The following is a 25,361-nucleotide window of genomic DNA, read 5'->3' on the forward strand; positions in this document are numbered from 1 at the left end:
GCTCTCAGATTTCATCAGAAATATCTTCATTTGTGTTCAGAAGACGAAGGAAGGTCTTATGCCTGTTTGGAACGACATGAGGGTGAGGAATTAAAGACAGAATTAACCCTTTAACTACGACTTTTGCCTCAATAAACTCCTAATTTACAGCTTATTAATAGTTAGTAAGGTAGTTTTTGTAGTTGTTAAGTTTAGGTATTGGGTAGGATTAAGGGATGTAGAATATGGTCATGCACAATAAGGCATTAATATGTGCTTTATAAGTACTAATAAACAGCCAATATACTAGTGATATGTATGCTAATAACAGGGTTCCCACTCTTTCATGAACACCAGATTCAAGGACTTTTTCAAGCACCATTTATTTTATTTCAAGCACCTATCAGATTCATAACCCAGCATATGTAGCAATCACGAATGACCTCTTAAAGTAGGCTACTTAAAGGAGCACGTCTACTTTTTGGGACTCTAGCTTATTCATTGTATCCCCCAGAGTTAGATAAGTCCATACATACCATTCTCATCTCCGTGTCTGGTTGTGTCTTAACTCTGTCTGACGCACCTACCACTAGCCTAGCTTAGCACAAAGACTGGAGGTAAATGGCTCCAGCTAGCCTAGCTTAGCACAAAGACTGGAGGTAAATGGCTCCAGCTAGCCTAGCACAGCACAAAGACTGGAGGTAAACGGCTCAAGCTAGCCTACTGCTCAATAAGTGACAAAATAATGTCAACATTTTCCTATTTACATGTGAGTTGTATGGCTACATTGTGAAGGCTACTAAGACCGACAGAAAATTAAAAGTTGTAGTTCCTAGACCAATATGGCTAGCCTAGGAACTATATTCTCATTCCTGCGTAATGATCATGGAACTTTGAGCCGTACCATGGGTGCAGAGTGCAATGATATTACACAGCTCCTGAAAATAGGCTAACTTCCGTCAACATGTTTTTTGGCGCTATTTTCAGGAGCTGTGTAATATCATTGCTCCGCTTCACCCATTGTACGGCAGCAAAGTTCCTTGATTATTACGCAGGAACGAGAGTATAGTTCCTATAGCTAGCCATATCGGCCTAGAAAATCACAACTTCTCATTTTCAGCAAGTGTATGTACTGCTCTCCATCGGTTCAAGTTTTTCCCCCCGCTACCCCTCCACCCCCCAAACATAAGCAACGTTTCGTTCTGTCTTTAATAGCGCATATACCGTAGGACAATTTTTGAAATAACACCATTCTAAACAAAATATATTTCAAATTTAATTCAAGCACTTTCAAGGACCTATATTTGTTTTCAAGTACTTTCCAGGCCATGAATCCATGTTTCTGAAATTCAAGTACTTTCAAGAAGCGTGGGAACCCTGTAATAAGTAACTAGTTAATAGTGAGAATTGGACCCTAGACTAAAGTGTGACCAAATTGTTCCTCAATATTTTTAGTATGCAATAACTTTACTGTTCAAAAGTTTGGGGTCAATAAGATGTTTTAATGTTCACTAGGCTGCATTTATTCAATACAATATCTTGACCAAAAATTCTCTTGATGAACATTAACATCACAACATTTATTTCCGTCAAGAGGTGCATCAATATTTTGTCCAGATCATGTATTGACAATGCAAGAGTCAAGCACATCCCAAAGACATTCAATAAATGTAAGGTCTGAACTCAGAGGTGTCAAGCCATGTGTGAAAAAGATAATTCATGCTCCCTCCCAACCATTCTTTTACAGTTTGAGCCTGATGAATCTTGACAATTCCTACATGGTTGTTTAAGAAATGAAAAGCTACACACTTCATCCATTAGGGTTAGAGGAACTGTTGCCAAACACATAACATGCTAGAAACAAAATCACTGCAATAATGATCCAATCATTGACTCTTAAGCATTTGCCTGTTTAAATACAAACAGCGACTTTTTTTGGACAGGCAGTGTGTATATTAGGGATGCAACAATACAGTTAGTCCACGGTTCAATACATACCTTGGTTTTTACCCACGGTTTTCGGTTCGGTTCGGTTCTCATGGCTTGTCACATACATTTTTTGTTATTCTATTCTTAGGCGGCAGGAACCGCAAGAGGTTAAAGAGAAAAAGACTATTTTTTTATTGCAATACTCTTTTTTTATTTTACTTAAAAGAATTGAAAAACCTTACTTAAACTTAAAACTTTACTTAAAAAAACCCTTGTACACATTCCTAGTGTATTGGATAATATAAAATAAATATTTATAAAGATTTACACTGGCAGCTCTGAGCTGTACAGCAGCATTTAAGTATGAAATTGAATGAATAAATGTAAAAATAAAACACTACATAGACTTCACTATAAAATATAAACTGATTCTTATTAAAGCTACTGTATTAGTTCAGTCAAGAGCAGTGAGTGATTTTCTCTGTCTTTTGTTGTTGTATTAACATTAAAGGGATATTTCACTCAAAACTGAAAATTATGTAATCGAGAAATGAATACAGGTTTGAAACAATATTAGAGTGAGTAAATAATGACATCATTTTATAGGTGAACTGTCCCTGTAAGGACAGCGTGTTCACTGTCTGCGCTGCTGTCAGTTTAAGACCTCTACACATCTAATATACAGACACGATTGCGATTTTACTTTCACTTTAGACATAACCGACTGTGTTTATGTTAACCTTGTGTGTATTTGACAGTATTAGCGCAGTAAGATGACTTAGTTCAGTATTCACGTGTTTGACAGGCTTTTAGTGCGCACGCTCTGAAAAGCTCATGTTAAAACCGTGCACGCGAATGAAACCGGCAAGGCTTTAAAACGCATGCAAATAATGAACTTTCGTGATTGTGAATAACTATAGTGTTACATGAGTATAACTCTACCACTAACGTGTGATATGAATGTATGTGGCGTTGTTCAGTATTGGGATGGAGGCAAATTATAGAATTTTTAGAAAAATAATTAATTAAATGCGAAACCGAAAAAAACGCAATTCACAAGCGCGTATTGAACCGTGAATGCCGTACCAAACGGTTCAATATTATATTGAGAATTGTGGCATCCCTAGTGTATATACAGTCATGAACCTCAGTCCATGTAGATGCCATATTTGATTTGACCTGCATGAAAACGAGGCTGTGTCTGAAATCGCCTTAAATAGGGCACTATGTGAGGGGACAGCCATTTGCAGTGGTGTCCGAAACCATAGTGGACATTATCGAGTGCACTCATTCTATCACATAATGCACTGCAATAACGAGTGTACAACTGAAGAACACTCAACAGCTAGAGAATACCCATAATGCACTGTGAGGGTCATGCAAAATTAATTCTCGCGTCTCGCCAGAAGATGGCGCCCGCAGCGGAATCATCCGTTCCATTTTCGAAATCTCCACTCCTTCAGGATTCAAACAAGTTTCGCAAAGTTTTTTCCGAGTATGGCCCTGTATGACGTCATAAAGGGCGGAATGGGAACTTCTCCCAGATGAGCGTGTGCGCACATAAACCAGAGTGAGAGTGAGATCAAGAGGTTACAGAAGCCGTCGAGAGCGCTGTCATTTTGTTTTTGGACCACGAAATCTACAATGTCACTAAAGAAGTGTGTTTTTGGTTGTGAGGGAAACATAACCTTGTTCAGCTTCCCAAATAACCCAACGTTAAGGAAACCATTGCTGCTCCAGAAAAACAAATTGCATCTACGGAGTTCTTCAAGTGTTTGTTTGTTTGTTCTCGGTCACTAGTCGAAACCGCAGGCAGTGAGTGAAACTGCATCAAATGTCTGTGTTTTGTAGGGAATCAACGCGTAAGTGCAAATAATGAAAGAACACGAACTATAGCAGATCAAAAGTTATCCAGGGATTGTGCCATGATGCATTTTGTGTGTGTGTGTGTGTGTGTGTGTGTGTGTGTGTGTGTGTGTGTGTGTGTGTGTGTGTGTGTGTGTGTTTGTGTGTGTGTGTGTGTGTGTGTACGCACTCGTAACTCTTTAGCTCCGCCCACTGCACGCCTCCATGAGTTTTCAGAAAGAATCAGTACAGTGCATTTTATAAATATGATAAAACTAAAGACTCTTTGGAGATATGAAGGATGCAGTACTACTCTATAGGTTCTCAAGATTAACATGAGACTGGCAGAAACTGTGTCTTATGTGCCCTTAAATTGTAATTAGAGTTTATACATGCTAGTTTCCATGACAGAGTTCAAGATAAATCTTTTCATTACTACTGGAGCTGCCAGTTTTCTACGTTTCAAGTGATTATTAAACAGCGAGCAGAAACGACACAAAAGCAGCAGCCCTTCCGGCGCACTCAGTGTCTAAATTCACACACTCGTTTTCATTCACTCCTTCCAGTGGATGATATTAGTGGAGTAATGTAGGGAATGAGGTGTATAGGGGGCTATAGTGTCTTCAGATATAACGCTTTGTTTTACAGTCTCCTTGTTACACATTAGTTACTACAGTATTAACTATAAATGATGCATAATTACATGCAACTAACCCTACACCAAGCCCTATAGTAAGTACATGTTAATTATAATTAAGTGCTTAAATGTATAATTACACCAGCTATAACCAGCTTGCTAAATATTTTCTGACTGAGTGATAAAACACCAATGACTATATGGTACATCTCGTTCATTTGCGGCAAATTGAATATGGTGTCTGCCCTGACTGAGGTCTATGAAATCTTACATGCCATTAATGACCTTTCACTGCTAGTACATGATGCACTGCTCATTAATAACACTGTTAAACTCTCAGAGAGCATTGTTCAACTAGCACAAAGATTAACAGCTTTGACTCAATCATACCATCAAAACTGTTTTCTATGTGTCCAAGTAATTAGTGTATTAGACTTCAGACTGTATAGAGTTAATAACGGCCGCTGTGTGTTAAGTGTCTAGTACCTGGTGGAGCTCCATGCACTGCACACACACACTGCAGAGAGTTCCTTCACTCCGCGGCCTCGGGCAGAGGCACCATGCTGGGACATGCAGGCTTCTCCTCCTTACTGTGTGCCGGCTCCAGGGCGGCCGGGCCGTTCATGCTCGTGTTCACAGTCAAGCTCCGACTCCGACCTGTGAGCTTCCGTAGCTCGCTGGCAAAAGACACGCCCTTACGCTTGTCCTCACGGGCCATCTGAGAGACGGGTCAAGGAAAAACAAATGCCATTAACATACTGAAACCAAGAAAGAAGAAAAACATTTCCTGAGCAAGATTGTTCATGCACCAGTGTGATAAAGTCTCCAGTATATATGAATTGTGATATTCAAAGCGGTCTCTTGAGCTATTGAAATTTCTATGCAGCACTTTGTGACCAAGGAATTTCCAGGACTTTTCAAAGACCTTTCCAGTCATGTGATAAAACAAAAACATTTGGATTTGGATCAATTCATTAATGCAATCATTCTTAACCAGGGACATTAATACTATTTTTAATAGAAATAATTTAACATTCAGCAAGGATGCATTGAATATTTTAAAAGTGACAGTTAAGACATTTATAATATTACAAAAGATTTCTATTTCAAATAAGCACAACGGTTTTCAACATTAGCTGTGTTTCCACTCACAGCTGTGATTTTAACTTGTCTGCAAATATGGAATATTACATAAAACATTTGCGAATAAAGCAGCGTTTGAATGCCTGGTGTTTGAGAACTCAATCACGTGAGACGCTTCTGGAAGGTCATTAAGCCAAATCATTTTGATGACAGACTTTGGCACAGGCATTTCAGGATGATAAAAGCAACATTTGAGATGCTTTGCAATGAAATTGGTCCACAGGCTTGTTTAGTTATCCAATCACATTCACTGTTGATGAAAAAAAATCACATGATTTCCTTCGTAGTTTATGCACGTGTTATTGGACAAATGTATCCACCTCAATTGAGCAAAGCACATATGTTATGCACATTTTTACAGTGCACATTTTTTATGCAATGTCCCAAAATGCACATAAAAATAGGTTGTTAGAAACATTAGTTATTGATAATAATAAGAAAAAAATGTTTCTCGAGCAGCAAATCATATCAGAATGATTTCTGAAGGATCATGTGACACTGAAGACTGGAGTAATGATGCTGAAAATTCAGCTTTGATCACAGGAATAAATTACATTTAATATATATTTACATAGAAAACAAGTATTTTAAATTGTAATAATAATAATAATAATTCACAATATTACTGTTTTTACTGTATTTTTGATCAAATAAATGCAGCCTTTGTGAGCAGAAGAGACTGAGAGCAAAAGAAAAATGTACTGATCACAAACTCTTGAATGGTAGTGTATATATCAGTTTTGGGATTAAGATGCAGTAGGGATGGAACAATATGAAAATTTCACATCACGATTATAGTGACCCAAATGATCACGATTATCAATATTATTGTTTTGTTCAAATGTGAAGAAAGTGTTCAAAAAGAACAGATGCACACACTGAAAACATTTCAACAAGTTTTATATTTGAAAAACAACAAATAAATCAAGCAGCTCTATGCACTTTTTTAAGCAAGATTCTATTCTGTGGGATTTCCTTCCTTATAATGACCGTCGTCCATAGCAACGCATTATAACAGTGCATATCCACGTATCACAACAGACGTGCTCTCTCGTTTCATTCAAATGCAACTTGCGTCTTGTGTCTCTGTTTTTGATTGTATTGAAAATGAAATCAGAGGACTTTACTATTAATACTACTATAAGTATTATTATAACTTCTTGTGATCATCTTGTCTGGACGATTGTTTAGTACACTGTACAACATGCATTTATAAAAGGTAAGATTTAAAACATTAATCTCAATTCAATATGTCCCTGTAATTATTTAATCTGTGTAATAAATTAACAATGAATATACATTATAATCCCTAAAATGTCACCCTAGTCTTGTCTGAATTTGTTCGTTTGTCTTTGGCTCAAGCTTCACGTTATTATTTCCCAGACGTAGTTTTAGTATTGAGGTCAAAGTCCACTTGCCCTGGGTTCGCAGATTTGAAGCGTTTCCGCCTATTGCAGCGACTCTTGCATGTTCTGCAGACAGGGTCACCATCTTCGATGAAGTTTCCCTCAGGACTTTTGTAAAAGCCAAAATATCACCACACCTCATCAGATTTAGTACTTCTAGATGGCTGAAAAATCTCCAGAGCGCTGTCACTGCCTTCTGCCATTTTTTCTCATTCAAAAAAGATTGCGCCTGCGCCAGACTGATGCTGGCTGGACAGGATTTACAGCGAGTTTTCAAAATCGCGATGATCAAACACGGTTTTAACGATGATTACATTTTAAACGCATTTTATCGTGAAACCAGTAATCGTTCCATGCCTAAGATGCAGTCATAGAGAATGCATCCTTTTATTTTCAGATGCTGTGCTTGTTTTTCATGCTTGTTCGTTCAGGCTGACTGCTGGCATTTACCTGCTCTTTGAGCTTCAGGATGAACTTCCCGGCGCCCTTCCACCGGCTCTGAGCCTGGAACACACACTCCTGGTCCTGCAGCACACGCTGGCACGCTTTAGCCGAGGATGATTTCTTACTGCCCGCGTCTTTGGCAACCTCCTCCATCAGGACGTAGTCACATGGGTTAGGGTTGCTCAGGATGCTCAGAGAGTACTTGGCTTTGCTCAGAGTCTACAATAGACCACAGCAGCTTAGCTAATTTGATAACAACATGACAGAGATTAAATCTTCCAGCAATGTTCCAGTGATTTTCTGACCTGCTGGATGATGTCCTGGGCTGTGCTGTAACGGGGGGCTTTGATGACCGTGTGAGGCTGCTCAGGAGAAACATCATGAACCTGCACGAAGAACGTGTCCTCCTCTCCGCTGCTCACCTCCTCCACCCCCTCCATCACTATATTCTTCTCATTGAAGTTCTGCTATGAGCCACCAGGAGGAGCAACAGATCAAGAATTAAATGGTGAATGTATAAAGAAATGTAATGGGTGTGGATATTATGAGGTCTGTATGGGTCATTCCTGTTATATGAAAAAATAAACAATACATTTTCAAAGCTGGAAATCATTCTGGTTTTCCGAAATATTCTTAAGTGAACATGTGATGCATTTTGAGATGAATGTTGTAATTTCTGTCATGTCCAGGGTTATCATGAACTAAAACTTGAAATAAAATAAACACTAACTGAAATAGAAAATAGATGAATATTTTTCAAATATTTTAAAGGTAACATTACACATTTTTATTAAGTTTAACAAAAACGGCAATAAAATGAATAAAACTATATAGATATACATTTTATACAAAAAATACAAAACTAAATGACTAAAACTTTAACTAAAATAAAATGGAAAATAAAAATGAATTAAAAATATTAATAAAAGCTATAATAGCATCTCAAAACTAAAATGAACAGGTCATATCGCTGAGTGCTTCTAACATAAAACTGTCTTTTTTTAGTCAAAATGTTTCAAACAAAACTTGTTTCCTTGGAAATATTGTTTTAATTGGTAACCAATTAAAAGTTTTTTGTTCACTTTCAATCTAATTAGTCATTTATATTTCTTTAAGAGTTCTTGAGAAGCAATTCAGACAGTAATGGTTTCTGTAGGATCATGTGACACTGAAGACTGGAGTACATTTTACAATATAAATTTAAATGTTTTCTTTTTCCAATGTTTATTTTTACTGTATTTCAGTATCAAATCAATGCAGCCTTGGTGAGCATAAAAATCTTTCTGACCCCAAACTTTTTAATGGTAGTTTATTCATCTTTCAAAAATTTAAAATGGTACTTCCTAATAGGAATGACCCTTAGAAATCGAATGAATGAAAGCAAGCACAATCTGGGAAAAGGGTTGTTACCTCTTCCTTGGTTTTCAGGCATATTCTGCCCACATATCCTTCCTCCGGCTGCCAGCTGTGAAGAACTTTTAGGAGCCGTTCATCGTTGGCTAGGGGGCGCTGCTGAGGCGCTTTCTTTGACTCGCTCTTCTCCTTTGACAAAGGCGCTCTCTCCTCCATCAGGAAGTAGTTGAAGGACATAGTCGGAAACAACTGGCAATGAAGGAAGGAATGAAGAAAATGTGAACCAGGCCAGTAAACACTGGAGTGAACACTGCTTGTTCCTAATGAGAGAATGAATGACAATCATTCTACTAAAGGAGGACAGTTTGGCATTGGCAACTGGCTGTACTTCCAGGGTTAATCCGAAACATCGTTTCAGAACATATAAAAATGGCTTCTCAGGAATTTCAAAATAACTCTGAATCCCTGATGGCACCACACACAGAGTGCTTACACTACTTCATCTACAGTAGTTGACCGTGTCCTCTCACAGAGCCCTCAGGCTGGCTGATCATTGCACTAAACAGTGTTCTGGTGTGTGCTAACCTGTCTAAACTGGCTCGGTTCAGTTGCTCGGTTGACACTTACAGAGTCCAGGAGCTGTTTAGCTGTGGTGTATTCATCAACGCACATTACGGTGAAGGGTTCGGGGCCTGGAACTCCATGCACTGTCACTTTGTGCTGCTGAGCGGAGCGTCTTTCCTCCGTGCTGAACAGCTGACAGGAAAAAGGGAACAGAGTTCACTTTTTTTTTTCACACTCCAAAACTTAAGACATATAACATGCTGTTAAACAAAAGAGCACATTCTTAATATTGTTTCAGAGCTACTAAACAACTCCTGACAGTTTAGATAAATAAAATGATTCAGTCATATTGTGTATACACTACACACTACACTCCAGGGGTGTCATGCACCTACTGTATTTTATTTTATTTTTTCTGGAGACGACACCAGTGACGAGAGAACGGATAGTTTGTGCCACAGATTTTAAACACCAATGATGTTTATAATAATGTATCAATATACAGATAGATTTTGTTTTTCAGAATTATTCCATATTTGAATGGGCATGGCACTTCTGTATACAGTAGCACGCCTATGTCTTTATGATTTCCTGTTTTTAATTAACCTAGGCTGCACTCAGGGACTGAGGGAGAGGAATGCAGCACATTCCAGAGTTTTAAAAACATTGGAAATATTCGCACAATGTTTTCTCAAACATACTGTCTGCTCCCTTGTGGGACTGAATGGCACGTATAGAGGATTCATTAATGTAAACTGTTTTATTTCTGCTGTCCAGTTCCACCAGCACTACATGTAACACAAATATCTGTCTGTGCTCCTGACAACCGTGTGGTTTTATAAGTGGGTTATGAACGCTGTCTCACCACAGACGCAGGCAGTGGTCCTCCGGTGGGGCTCTCCTCCATTCTGCGGCTGAAGATGAACAGACTCGAGACCTCCAGAGACTCGTTGTGCAGGTTCTTCAGCTGCAGGTGTCTGTAGCCTGGAATAATCAACACAAACCAAATTAAATATATTGGACAAAAGTAAACTTATCAATTGAAGACAAAGCAACAACACAAAAAAAACAATATTTCACTCAATGCAGAAAATGATCAAATGGAGTAATCTGAAGGCCATTATTAGTATGTGATCAATAAGTGATCGTCCAACAACTGTTGACAGACAATAAAAAAATTATAATAAATATTAAAATATATATTTTATTATATACTACAATAATTTAATATTAGTACTAAGCAAATGTCTGAATGAATGTTTTTTATATTATTTACTCAATTTATTTATTATATATATATATATATATATATATATATATATATATATATATATATATATATATATATATATATATATATATATATATATATATATATATATTGATTTATTATAGGATTCTTTGTTCAAAAGAACAGCATTTATTTGAAATCAAATAAATGTTGTGTACACACACACACACACACACACACACACACACACACACACACACACACACACACACACACACACACACACAAACATACAGTAGATTTTAATTTTTATTTAAACAGTATATTTATATTTTTAATGATTTTGAAAGAAGTCTGCTTTTATTTAATCAAAAATACAGAAAAATAGTATATTATATACTATACATATAGTAATATGGTAAAAAATATTGTCACATGATCCTTCAGAAATCATTCTAATATGCGGATTTGATACTCAGTTATTATCAATTATTATATTATCAATGTTGGAAACAGTTTTGCTGCTTAATATTTTTTGGAACCTGTGATACTTTTTTCAGAATTCATTGATGAATAAAAAGTTAAAAAGAACAGCATTTATTCAAAATAGAAATCTTTTCTAACAATATAAATCTTTACTATCACTTTTTATCAATTTAACATCCTTGTTGAACTTTTGAACGGTAGTGTATACGGTTATAAAATACTTTTTATTTATCAAAGAATCCTGAAAAAAGTATCAGGTTATTAACAAAAATATTAAGCAGCACAACTTTTTCCAACATTGATAATAAATCAGCATATTATAATGGATTCTGAAGGATCATGTGACACTGAAGACTGGAGTAATGGCTGACGATAATTCAGCTTTGCATCACCTGTTTAAATATTAAAATAGAAAATTGTAAATAATTTAATAATTTTTCACAATGCTACAATTTTACTGTATTTTTGATTAATTATCTTTGATCAAATAAATGCAGCCTTGGTTAACAGAAGATACTTCTTTCAAAAACATATTTTAATGTAGAGCATGTAAAATGTCCATTCTGAAGATCACAATGAAGCAGTTATCAACCAATCATCAGAACATCAGTAGTTACACTATGCTCCTGCAATATTTGTTTTACCTGGTTTGAGGGTTTTGAGGGGAAGTATCCGCTGAGCGGTGACCTGCGAGCTGTTGTTCTCCACGACAGCAATGCGCAGAAACGCCATATCCTCGAAGTGCACGTGGAACAGGAAGTGCTCATTCCACATGGGATTGAGTGTGTTGCGGTGTATGGGCTTGGTACGGAAATGGCAACTGTCTGACGGCATACCCAACACCTCGACTTCCACACAGGGACTGCCGTTTGAGTTACCCGGACACACGTTCTGCCCCGAAACAATCTGTGAGCACATTAATGAATTAATGTCTGTTAGATCAGCTGGAGTAGCCAAACGTAGATTTAGCGCTAAATATAGACTCTTACAGTAAGAGTGTAGAGAGTAGGGGTCATGTTCTCCAGGTCTCGGTCCAGAGGGTAAAAGTGCTGATAGAGGGGGCAGCTTCGCTCCCACAGGACTGGAGGCTTCAGTACATAACCACAGTGACCATTAGCCTCAAACAGAGCTGCGTTCAGCTGAATTGGCAGGTCTAGAGGAGAATATACCATCCACATTCAATTATAATCTCAAAAAAATGGGCTGAATTCTTGAAATCATCTTGTTAGAATAATGCTCAATATATCATAACACCATAATAATATGTTAACATAATAACATCATATACAAATTATCTTTATAGGTAGTTGACTGATTTGGTATAAAATATTTCAATTAAATGGTAGCAATAACAAATTAAAGGATAGTTCAACCAAACATTTTTGAATTAACTATCCCTTTAAGGCCAACAGGAACCAAAACCAAAACTCTTCAAAATATCTTTTTACATTCCACAAAAGGAAGGATATCATACAAGAATGACATTTGGGTGGGTAAACGATGACAATTTTCCTTTATGGGTGGTCCATCCCTTTAAAACAAAAAGACATGCATTTTACCTAGTAAAATGTAATATGGTGAAATGTTTAAGTGTTATTGTTTGTCTGGAGTTTTTTTGTATACACTTGTGTACTGTATATACATTTTTTGCTACTCGTCATTAATTCGTCAGCTTTATTTTGCTTCGCTTCTGCTATGATGAGACATGCAATCTTGCATTGCATGTTTGTGGATTTTGTGTTTGTTTTGATTGATTTCAAATATCAACAGTGTTTCACAGAAATCACTTACTGCACCTTTAATGTTTTATCTTAATTACACTGGGCTTCCATATTGATAAAGTCACATCTATGACAACTTCTGTGAATCAATCAGCTTCAGATCATTAAAGTGCAGTAAATGGGAAAAACTACCAGTTTAAAAAATCAAGCAGCATAACGGACTGTTCTTGTACAGCTAAAATAACTGGAAGCAAATGACACCCGAAGTCTCACACATTCAAGTTACAAAAGACCAAAAATAAGGTGGATGGCCTGATTGACCTGGTCAATATATCAGTCTATCACCATCATTCACAAGTGATGTTGAATCTCAGGGTGGTGCAGCTGAGCAGATTGCGCTCTTTACCGTCAGTCTGATAGTTGAGGGCGACCAGCTGGATTCCATGCAGCCAGAAGATGAGCGGATTGGGGTTGGCAGAGTCGATGCGTGTGGCCGCTGGGTATGTTCGGAGCAGCTGGCAGCTGGTGTGCTGGATGAGTTTCTGGGAGTAGCGGCGACATAAACGCTTTGCAGCGTTCTCATTGACAGAGGAGATGTGGTAGCATTTGGGCGTGCGGATGATGGAGCTAAGAGAGGTGCTCGGGCTCAGCGATGTTTGTTCCTCCCAGTTCATACGAATGCCCTCCAGACTGGCTGCAGAAGAACAAACATCTGAGGTTTGGATTTTGACTTTAAGTTGCTATTGAAACAACTGGCAAGAACCTAAACATTTCTTTCACAGAAACTGTTTAAAAGTGAATCCAAGCACTAAGAGATAGTTAAATAAACATCTTATGTGAGGCTGAGTCACATCTGCAATTTGGCAAAGAGACAAATCAGAGCACAAAGTTTAGAGAAGGGGAAAGTCAGCAACTACAAATGTGTCCAAATGTGTCCTTATGTGAATAAGGTTCTCCACTGAGAACCTTACAGCAAGGTTTAGGGTTTTGCATGTGATTGTTTAAGGTTCTCTTAAAAATGAAAAGAATGCATGTTGTTCCAAACTTTTATGACTGACTGACTTCCTTTATTCCGCAAATATTTTAAAGAATGTTCACACTGCTCTTTTCATTGCAATTACATTGAATGAGTGAATACAATGACTCCTCGGTTCACAATAAATGCTCCTCCACATGAACTTCAACTGTACATCTGCAACTCCGTGTCACTGTAACGTGCATGTGGAAACACGACACACAGCAACCATCTTCCCGTACTTGTGATACGAAGCGCTTATCAAAAAAAGAGAAGATTTAAGAGTTTTCTGACAAAATAAAACTTTGATGGTTTAATGTTTGAAAATTAAGAAATTAAGACAGCCATAAATATTACTATTGCAATCTTACAGTTGCAATGTAAAATAATAATATTATATAATATATCTTAAATGTTTATTTTACTGTGAAATATAACAACAGTAATATTTATATTATATTTTCTTTTAGGAGTAACATGTATATATATATATATACAGTGAGGAAAATAAGTATTTGAACACCCTGCTATTTTGCAAGTTCTCCCACTTAGAAATCATGGAGGGGTCTGAAATTGTCATCGTAGGTGCATGTCCACTGTGAGAGACATAATCTAAAAAAAATAATATCCAGAAATCACACTGTATGATTTTTTTTACTATTTATTTGTATGATACAGCTGCAAATAAGTATTTGAACACCTGAGAAAATCAATGTTAATATTTGGTACAGTAGCCTTTGTTTACATTTACAGAGGTCAAACGTTTCCTGTAGTTTTTCCACCAGGTTTGCACACACTGCAGGAGGGATTTTGGCCCACTCCTCCACACAGATCTTCTCTAGATCAGTCAGGTTTCTGGCCTGTCACTGAGAAACACAGAGTTTGAGCTCCCTCCAAAGATTCTCTATTGGGTTTAGGTCTGGAGATTGGCTAGGCCACGCCAGAACCTTGATATGCTTCTTACAGAGCCACTCCTTGGTTATCCTGGCTGTGTGCTTCTGGTCATTGTCATGTTGGAAGACCCAGCCTCGACCCATCTTCAATGCTTTAACTGAGGGAAGGAGGTTGTTCCCCAAAATCTCGCAATACATGGCCCCGGTCATCCTCTCCTTAATACAGTGCAGTCGCCCTGTCCCATGTGCAGAAAAACACCCCCAAAGCATGATGCTACCACCCCCATGCTTCACAGTAGGGATGGTGTTCTTGGGATGGTACTCATCATTCTTCTTCCTCCAAACACGATTAGTGGAATTAAAAATGTTTGTCAATGACCAAAAAGTTCTATTTTGGTCTCATCTGACCACATGACTTTCTCCCATGACTCCTCTGGATCATCCAAATGGTCATTGGCAAACTTAAGACGGGGAACCTTTTTTTTTTTTTTTTAGATTATGTCTCTCACAGTGGACATGCACCTACGATGACAATTTCAGACCCCTCCATGATTTCTAAGTGGGAGAACTTGCAAAATAGCAGGGTGTTCAAATACTTATTTTCTGCCTATATGAGCTGCCTATATGTATTATGTATATAGGCTTTGCAGTACAAAGTTGTTCACAAGCTACATGTGCAATACAGCGATGCTTCATCTCTGACAAACGATACAAGACATTTGCCACAGAAAAAAAGGGTGTAGCGATGTTCCTGGGACTTACAATTACATTAATTATTTTAGAAGATGCGACTTGCAAATGAGGAATACAACAAGCAATCCATCAGTATCATAAAGGCTAGCAATACAAAGCCATAAAAGATTAAAAAACATGGTCTATTCGACTGAAGCTTGTTATTTTCCATTCATTGTTATTGCATGGAAAAGAGAACCAGCACATTCTTCTAAATCTTTTCTTTCATGTTCTACGGAGGAAAGAAACTTTAAATTTTAGAGCAAACTATCCCTTTAATAAAAATAAACTGATAAAAGATGAACTTCTGTTGGGATGGCTGCAAGTTCACATCCATTTAAGCTTTCGGTTTTAAATGTCCACTTGAACCACTTGCCCTCCAAAAGTGTTTTAACTCAAAAAGTACATACTTGTTTTCTCAGAGTCAGTCACTGGAAATTTTCTGAGGAAAGGCATTTTTATGTGCTTTCGAGGGACTTCAATATAATGGAAAACTTGAGAGCCCTTTTCCCATGGGTGCTCTAAGTGGGTGTTCTATTTCCTGCGTGTCCTGTGCACAGTTCCGTGCAAAGCCGAGGCAGCCGTACCTTTCCCTGGAGCTCGGACCAACGTCACAGGCTCCCCGGGGTTTCCGCGAGCAGGAGCGCTGCCAAAAATGGATTTCCGGCTTTTTCTGTCTTTTCCCCTTCCAGAGCCTGATGGGGAGAGGGTGGAGAGGCCTAGTTCCCATGCACACAAACACAAACAAACGCATATGTAAGGTCATGGCTGCAGGGTATACGTTCCTCCAGAACTCAAGAGCTTGATACTGTTTGTTTGTTCAAGACTCGCCTACGGGACCATTACAGTTTCCAGCAGAGCCAAACACCTGAATCTAATTTACCCGCCCCTTTTTCATATATTCAGCTAATTCTACTGCAGGTTACTTGAGCCATGTAGCACAAATAGGCAAGAGATGAAGAGTTACTTATTATAAAACTTGAACTGGAGTATAAGTTTGTAGCTACTCAGAATAATGCCTGGGCTAGATTTGTAAAGTAGCTTCCCCAAAACAGTCTGAAGTTGCATCTACTTCCGCTAGTGAACACATTGGGTCTGTGTCAGTTAGTTGTGGAATGCATGCACAAACACATTAGAAGAGAACTGCACAAAAATATTATCTAGTGATGCACACAGAAAATGAGCTGTATATAAACTTTAAATTGCAAAAAAAAAAAAGCATTTTTACATAAATGTTTTAATGATATAATTATGTTTCTACTCCATTTTGTTGTGGCTGTAATAAAACTTCATGATTTATTCAAACATACATTAAATAATTAAGGATGACAACAGGTTAAGTAAAAATGGAATAAATGTGTAATATAATGCATATATTTAGCAAAAAGCTTTTTTTTTTTATTGTATATTTTTTTATACAAGTTTCCTGGGGTGCACTTATAATGTTAGAATGCTTTTTACATCAAAAATGGTCAAAATGTATAAATAACAGGCATTTCTGTACACAAACGAATGCTTTCATCTTCACTAACGGTGCAAATATGATATAGTTAAAAGATTTGTTAAATAAAACGGGAGTCACTGATAAACTCTCCTGTTTGATTGACAGCTCCAGCGCGCGCTGCTCAAACGATTGCAAAGGGAGCTTTCGTTGATCCCTTTCTTTATAGAATTTAATCACTGTTAAATAACAGATTATTTTCATTCTACTAAGAGAAACAACGCAATTGTGTTACGCGTGGGTTGCTTTTTCCCCCATGTCTTTTAAATGTTCTATAATGAAATAGCGAGTAAAATAAAGGCTCTTTAATAATTTGAAGAAGAGTGCCTTGGATTTTCTTTTTTCTGCAATTATGTTGATGTTTAGTCTCTGGTCTGATTTACTGACACACAGACAAAGAACATCTGACTACATTAATCCTCAAATTTCAGATCAGGCATTAGAATGAACACAGTTACTTACATGTTGCATAACTGTTGAACCCAGTCACTGCACAATATTTTGTAATCCTCAACGGCATGTTTATTGCTTTGGTTACAGAAGCCGTCGACAGTGCTGTCATTTTGTTTTTAGACCACGAAATCAACAATGTCACTAAAGAAGTGTGTTTTTGGTTGTGAGGGAAAGATAACCTTGTTCAGCTTCACAAATAACCCAACGTTAAGGAAACTGTGGCTGCAGTTTGTTTTACTGGAGCAGCAACAAGTGTGTTTGTTTGTTCTCGGTCACGAGTCGAAACCGCAGGCGGTGAGTGAAGCTGCATCAAATGTCTGTGTTTTGTTGTCAATCGTAATTGCATATAATGTGAACAACACGAACGTATAGTGAATCCAAATTATCCAAGGCCATGATGTATTATGTGTGCGCGCTCGTGACTCTTTAGCTCCGCTTACTGAACGCCTCCAGGAGCTCGACTGTTTTCAGAAAGAATCAGTACAGTGCATTTTATAAATATGATAAAACTGAAGACTCTTCGGAGATATGAATGATGCAATACTACTCTATAGGTTCTCAAGATTAACACGAGACTGGCAGAAACTGTGTGTGTTAAGTACCCTTTAAGCTAGTCCCAGACTAAAATGCATGTTTGAGCTGTTTTAACTGAAACCATATCTTAATGTCACTGCCTGTTTTGTCCCAAGAGGCACACCAGTAATGTTTTTTTTTTTCTAAGGCGTGTTTATAAAAGCTACTTTAATGCCCTAATTGAACTAAGGTCTAATAGTCTAAGCCTTATTTTACTGACGTATTTCATGGTTGAAGTGATTAAATGAGACATTATACATTTCAGTAAGTTCTACTGTTTCTTTCAACATACCTTATGATGTTAATTTCGTGCTATAACTTCATACCGACTTTGTTTTATATGAAAATGAATAAATCCAAAAAATAATAATTATTGGGATTATTGGATGGGAGGCACACTACAAATAATGTTTAGTGAAGTTCCTGCAGCAGCTGAAAAGAGCAAAAAGATCTTGTTTCTTCCAAATAAAGATAATCGATATCATCAACCCAGCCCTCGCGTCACACTGACATGTTTACTTCTTGTAGCTTATCCACGTTGGGCACATAAAATAGATACTGGCATAGTCAAAACACGCAACCGAAGAAGCACTAATTATACATCACAGTTTTGCTCAAAGATTTCGGCCCTCCAAAACTGTTTTGAAACTGTTTCTTTGGTGCATCACTAATCTTATGTGTTTCCCAGAGGCTGAGAGAACTAGAACCTTTCCTTGATGTGGTCATGTAATAATTAGATGAGATGGAAACCTGGGAATTTGATAGCCTGACAGTAGATGACCAGATCAGAGAGCTCTTGAGCGATCTGTCTGCTCTCCTTCTCATTCTGGGGCAGGTAGAACTCTTCTCCTAGTTCCATGTCAAACATCTGCAAGGGCACACAAGTACAACCGTCACAGATGAAATTTGCATTCAGGTTCAAAGGAAATCAAAGCTTCATAAGTTACTCTTCTGTACTGACCTTTCCTTTGCTTCCCGCTTTCTTAAACCGCTTCGGCATCTCATCATTGGACTCATACTGAAGTTTCTCAGTGGATGACTTTCCTTCGGGTTTGTCGTCCAGAATATTGTCTGCAGAAAAGGAAAAGATTAAGAAACATCTCTACATAAACCCAAAGAGATTTTGGTGATTAAAAAATGTGAAATAGAAACTTTGCAAAGCATATAAAGGTAAAGCAGTCATATTTGAAAGTAGAAGCCAAGAAATACTTTTTTTAAAGGTATAGTTCACCCAGAAATGTAAATTCTGTAATTAACTTTTCAATCTGTACTTTTTTCAGCTGATCACAATATTTTTTTGGAAGAATGTTGGTAACCAAACAGTTTTGGTGACCATTAATATTGCATGGACAAAAAAAAAAAAGAACAGACATTCACCAAAAAATATTCCACAAAAGAAGTTTGTGCAAATTTGGAACAGATTGGAGTGTGAGTAAATAATGATAGAATTAGCATTTTTAGGTGAACGATCCCTTTTAAATCAGCATGAAAAGGTAATTGCACATTTTTTTCTTCTCTATTGTAATGTATATTCAAATAAAATAGCTTCTCAAACAAGAAAAAAAAATTTATTTTGTCCATTGGGAATGGATCATTGTTGCTTGCTAGTTGCTGCGATCTCAAGTTATGGTAACTTTCAGATTTTGGTCATGATTGACAAAACAGAAAATGGTCATCACAGTACCATTCATTCTGGAAAAGTGCAACCTTCGTTAGAGGCCAAGATTCATTACAAAGGCCATTAATTGGTCACCGGTTGATGTCACGACATTCATGACGAAAGAAATCTCATACAATTTTTCAAAAATAGAACTCAGACGGTAAAATCATGGTGTACCCGGCTTAAGAAAGCAGGTTAAGTAAATGCCCAGCATTCCCCTTACTGCACAGACTCATAGCTGAGTCTCTTGGGAAGGCTGTTTGGGAAAGAACAAAGTCTCTTTTAACAGAGAGCAGCACAGGGCATGAGAAACCAGATGGCTTTGTTTTTCCTCCACCGATGAGCCAGTGCCGCAAGCAAGGTCGAGCCTATTTTCAAAACACCAAGGACGCGGAAGAAGCGAACGTAGAAGCGAGTTTGGGTTGTTTTGTTTATACACTGTACCACCCATCTTTATCCTCAAAGAATTGTTGATTTATTCATGGCAGAGCACACACCTGAAGAATCTCATATACAAGCACCATTATTCTGCTTTGATTTCCTCTGAGTGCGAGCAAACACATCGGCAGCTTATAGCAGCAAGAGCGACACACAACATCATGGCACACATGGGCAGTTGATATGACATTTTTACTGTCGAAAAAAATGCACATGCATTTTCATTATTTGGCTAGACAGAAAAAAATACAAATTGTGTCCAATTGTTGTTTTTTTTAACCATTTTTTTGCATGTAAAATGTAGAAATTGTACTCTAGTGATCAATGTATTGGTATATAATTTGGGGGTCTGCCAATTTTAACAAATGACAGGTCATGAATTTAAATACCTTACAAACGTGAGAAAGAAGGCAAAATGTTAACATACTGTATACCTTTCCTAATAAAAATACATTTATTGTATAAACAAGATTTAAAACAATGTCTATTTGTCAACCACCCACATATGCTCACACACAGTACATTTACCTTCCTGGCCATAAGAGGCTGTGGAAGCATTGAGGACATCAGCTAAGAAAAAGGAGAAAAAAAGAGTGAAGAGAATGAAAGAAAGAGAAGGGGGGGGGGGATGTCAGCATGCTACAGAGTGAAGGTGCAATCGTGAGAACAGTAAAAGTTCGTGAGAGGGTTAGTGAACAAAACAGAAAATTCCACTCAATATTCCGATAATTGCTGTCGATTCGAGTTCAAATAAAGGACATGTTGGCTTGAGTTATGCAAAGTATGCTTACCATCAGACAGTGACTCATAATCATAGTCATACTCGTCTTCCTCCTCTTCTTCTTCGTCATTGTTTCCCACGGACGTTCCGCTGACTGTGCCATTGTTGGCCTGTGCCTGCATGTGGGCCAACTGATGTGCCTTTTGAAGCAAAGGAAAAGTTAACAAAAAGTTCAAAAACATTTTAAATATTGATTCTTGATTTGTTAGATGGATGCTTCAAAGACTCAAAGAAATTTGTTGATACTAAAAATGTTTAACAGACCACATTAAAGCTGTGCAGATTTCTGCAGAATTGGAAAGTCAGTCAGTCGCACAATTCCACACATTCCCCACCATTTGCATGTTTGTTTATTAAATATTTTGGCTAATTTGATTGTGCTTTCCAATATGAGTGTAGCACTTCCAGCTCAGTTAAGAAAATTGTAAAATGTTTAAATGCATTCTGCAACTGTTAGTGAATCTAAAATCACTGCAGAAACTCAAGTGAAATTTATTTGTACAACGATTTTCACAATACAAAGCACTGTTACAGCAACTCATACTATTATGTCTATAATGCCTTAACAATATTAGGGCAAGACTCATATTCCATTTGATTCACATTAGTGATGCAATGAAATTTCAGGAACCAAAAATATTCAGCAGAAACAGCCCAAGAAAAAAAAAAATTCCAGACGGAATGATTTTGGAGAGCCAAACTCTTGATATAGATTTTAATCTAAATGATGAACCGTTATCGATTCTTAAATCTCAAGATCAACCTTTTAGTCCATGCTGTGTCCTGTTAATGCGTGAACAAAGCTTCACTAAACATTATTTAAAGTATGCCTGCCATCCAATAATTGCAATAAGCTTTGAGCTTTGTTACTTTTGATATGAAACAAAAGTCTCAGCTTTCAAATTCTCTCCATTTCACCATGAAATTCAAACAATAAATGTAATTTTGATGCTCTTTAATATGGCGTGATCGATTGCTCAGTTCAATTTGGTGCATCACTAATTCATATTGCACAAAAATATATGGCAAGAGCTGGTCAGTTCCAATTTGATTGTCTGGCTGCTGTGATTCATTCAGATGAGATTTTGTAGAAGGATAATTCATTCAGATGAGATTTTGTAGAAGGATAATTCATTCAGATGAGATTTTGTAGAAGGTAATTGGCAAGTAGTCTAAACTGTGTATAAATCAAATAGTTGAGATCAGTTCTGTGTTGCACCCTCTCATCTACCTTTTGTTTGAGAATGTCCACTGGAGCCTGGTGAGCTTTCAGTTTCTTATTTTTGAGGAGGATCTTCCCTCTGAGCTGCAGAGGAGATGGAAGCAAAGGCTCATCCGCAAAATCACTCTCAAACAGGAACTTGGTCACCAGCTTCTCTCCAAACACCGCCTGAAGAGAAAAACAAGAGAACGATGTTCACCTTCCACAGGACAGACTCGTCATATGAGCAGGTTGAGAACATCTAAAGGAATCAGAGCATTCTGATATAGTGTAAAAATGCAGACAGGTACCTTAAAAATCTCAGCCATTTTGCGTTGCTGTGGTAAAGAGCAGTGGTTTTCAATGGACAGAATCACAGGCATCTCTGAGTTCACAAACGCTGCACGATTGATGGCCTCGACAACATCCTACAGAGCACAAGAGTATTTCAGTCAACAGAAAACACACATAAGATCGACAGAAGTCTCTTCAAGCATTGATTAATAAACAGACCTTGAAAGGAATCTTAGTAGTGAGAGTATGTCCATGGTAAATAACAGGCATGCCGTCGTCCCCGTCCCAGCAGTCCAACTCAACGCTACGACAGCCCTGCAGCAAAACCTGTGACAGAAGCCATAAATCAAACTCGTGCAGGCATCATTGACATGCTGCATTCACATGCAGGTGACATCTACAGTACGGCATGTGAAGCAGCGATCGTCAAATATATTTATGGAGTGTATTGTGAATCGTTTTTCGCCTTGGATCCGGTTCAGGATAAACAGAGAAGTTCGGCTGAAGATGTACCTGGCTGTAAAGCTCCACTGAAGATTCTCCCTTCAGTTGATGGCCCGTGAGGTATGTGTTATGAGAGGACTCGATGTAATAGTACGAGAGCGGATACTGGAGCTCATCCAGGTTCACTTGAGACTCCTCATTTTTAGAGGCAAAGTTGTCCTTGTCCATTAGAAACCTTCGAGAGGCAGATTCATTTTCAGTCATGTAGCAGAGATTATATGAATATAGCATATTATCCAAATGCGCCAAAGTATTGTGTTTCCGAAACTTCTGGTCCACATTATTTTGTCAAATATGTTTAATAAAACCTAACCTGGCAAATCCTTCAAACGACATCCACCCCATCTGACGCATGTTTGAAGAAGGCTCAAATTTCTAAAGAAACAAAAAAACAAATTAAATGTTATTACATTGGCATGCATATCATTAGATGTCTCATTGTGATTTATGAGTTGGTGAGATGCTAATATCAAACTGTCAGTCAGCGACTCTTATTGTTAATAAAGGAAGAATCAATTGTCCATGTTGTTAACGGTAAATGATGACCCACCGCTGAGAACTTTAAGACCGTGCCAGACCCTTGACAGCTCTCTGACAAAAGTTTGAAGCAATTTTCTTTTCAGACAATACGTTTTCACATAAATAAGGAAAATCGGTCAAGACAAAGTCTGAATGTTGGCTTGAAAATGTCTTTTCAAGGTTTAAAACAGCTTAAGTATGAAGGTTAGACGCACAAGACAGATAAATTGACAGTGCCAAACTTGCTGCGCAGTTTGAAAAGCCAGAAAAATTATTTTATATGTTTTTCTTCTAACAGTTTTATATATTTATAAAAAAAAAGGCCTGTCCTTAATGACATCCAGGAAGTGACATTTTTTGTGGTAAAACAACAGCACAAACGAGTAAGTATTAGCAGTGTCTTTGATGAATCCAGTGATGTTTTATGGTATTAGCTGGTTTGCGTCACTTTAAAACATTCAATGCTGTTATATACAATTACATAAATGACATAATTTTGAAAGATGGTAAAAAAAAGTAAACTTTAAATCTTTATTTCAATCCTGTTGGGTTCCACTTTAAAGTTTAAGTGCAAATTTACTCAAAACGTATTTCTTATACACAAACATATTCATGTGCTTTATAACAGGAATGACCCTTGTCAATTTCAAAGTAAAGTTTATAGGTCTGATCTAGCCTGACGTTGTCATCCTCAATTCTAGTCAGAATATGAGTCTGACACTGCCCCATTGGGCTGCGATTATGTGGCGTCAGGGCTCCAGACTAACTTTTTTCACTAGGAGCACAGTGGCCCCCAACTGAAAATTTTAAGGGCACAACCAGAAATTTTAGGGGCGCACACTGTAAATCAACATGCTAACCAAATCTACCAATTTCCACTGTATTACTAATAGGGATCTGTATCGTTAAGGTTTTAATGGTATTACTACTCTTACCGATACTGCTTATCGATCCGGTACTTTAACAGTATTCTTACCGGTTCTTTTTATTATACTTTATTTATTTTTTTTTATAAAAAATAAAAAAACATAATTAAGAACATAATTAACATGGCTTTATAATCTGAAAAGTAAAATATCTATAGCAAAAGAAACCGCAAAGTTTGAACAAAATATAAAACATCTATTTGTAAATGGACCAGTGTGCAGGCATTCGGAAGGTCTGCTAACATTAATATTACAGTGAAGAACAAACCTACAAAGAAATCTAATTAAGTAATGAAATGTAAAATAACACTGCATAGTTTTCACTGTATAAATTGATAGATTAATGCTTATAAAAGCTAAAGTTATTAATTCAAGAGATGTGAATATTTTCCATTTGCCTTTTGTTCGATTCGAATTAATGGCTCAATCGTCAGCAGGTTTATTAGACGTTGCCCCTTTAAGACGGATCGAATGTAGAACTAATAATATCATATTATCCTATTTCTCCAAACTATTTACGCCCATTTAAGATATAAACTGTTAAAATAACTACTCTCCAATCCGGTCATTTTGACACTGGCTATTTGTTGTTTATTTGATGGTTTAGACGCGCACACGAAGCCTAAAATATTAAGTGCAAGTCGGTCCATTTCGCAGCACACACACATAAGCCGCCTTGAAGCTGGAAACAGCGTCTCTTGCGCGGATTATTGTGCATTTAATAGCTCTTTATTATCAAACACATCCCGCAGTTTAGCAACAGTAGAGACTGCAGTTTACAACAATCACTGAATCTGACGTTTAGTTTAGGTTTAAGGAGAAATGACAGCGCAAGGCTGTGAAGGGAAGGATGTCGCGCTCGACAACACGGCTATAGGAATAGTTTTACCTCATTCCATCTTTTTATAATTCTTGGAAGCCAAAATCGAAAATAAAATTAGATTAATATCACAGCACATCCCTAAAGTTTAAGCAGACTAAACTTTTGTTTAGTTCTTGGCCATCGTCCCTCATTAAGCTGACTGTGGTGTTGTGTTTGCTGGAGCTCCACGTGAGAGAGCTTGTTCGCTTTCTCTCTCTTCTGGATTGCGAATGGCAAAAATGCATCACGGACAAAGGTTTAATATTCTCTC

The 25,361-nt window shown here is 37.4% G+C and overlaps 1 protein-coding gene across 6 annotated transcripts in view; it reads right to left on the minus strand.

Moving 5' to 3' along the window:
* The window catches only part of plce1 (phospholipase C, epsilon 1), a 114,656-nt gene that overhangs the window by 3,028 nt on the left and 86,267 nt on the right, over positions 1 to 25,361 (minus strand). For 3 of the 6 annotated variants that reach the window (XM_079845408.1, XM_079845407.1, XM_079845412.1), the window contains 19 exons: positions 23,097 to 23,158; positions 22,793 to 22,958; positions 22,499 to 22,606; positions 22,297 to 22,413; positions 22,016 to 22,174; positions 20,795 to 20,924; positions 20,532 to 20,573; positions 18,867 to 18,976; positions 18,656 to 18,773; positions 15,966 to 16,097; positions 13,145 to 13,432; positions 12,007 to 12,170; positions 11,662 to 11,923; positions 10,166 to 10,284; positions 9,364 to 9,492; positions 8,794 to 8,985; positions 7,689 to 7,850; positions 7,390 to 7,602; positions 4,982 to 5,108 (listed from right to left, as the gene is read on the minus strand). In XM_079845408.1, the coding sequence (XP_079701534.1) occupies positions 4,982 to 5,108; positions 7,390 to 7,602; positions 7,689 to 7,850; positions 8,794 to 8,985; positions 9,364 to 9,492; positions 10,166 to 10,284; positions 11,662 to 11,923; positions 12,007 to 12,170; positions 13,145 to 13,432; positions 15,966 to 16,097; positions 18,656 to 18,773; positions 18,867 to 18,976; positions 20,532 to 20,573; positions 20,795 to 20,924; positions 22,016 to 22,174; positions 22,297 to 22,413; positions 22,499 to 22,606; positions 22,793 to 22,958; positions 23,097 to 23,158 (2,800 nt within the window). Of the gene's footprint in view, positions 1 to 4,876; positions 5,109 to 7,389; positions 7,603 to 7,688; positions 7,851 to 8,793; positions 8,986 to 9,363; positions 9,493 to 10,165; positions 10,285 to 11,661; positions 11,924 to 12,006; positions 12,171 to 13,144; positions 13,433 to 15,965; positions 16,098 to 18,655; positions 18,774 to 18,866; positions 18,977 to 20,531; positions 20,574 to 20,794; positions 20,925 to 22,015; positions 22,175 to 22,296; positions 22,414 to 22,498; positions 22,607 to 22,792; positions 22,959 to 23,096; positions 23,159 to 25,361 lie in introns of all 6 variants that reach the window. The other 3 variants (XM_079845410.1, XM_079845409.1, XM_079845411.1) reach the window with 3 other exon arrangements.

The sequence above is a fragment of the Gobio gobio genome, assembly GCF_949357685.1.
Source record: "Gobio gobio genome assembly, chromosome: 20".
NCBI lineage: Eukaryota > Metazoa > Chordata > Actinopteri > Cypriniformes > Gobionidae > Gobio > Gobio gobio.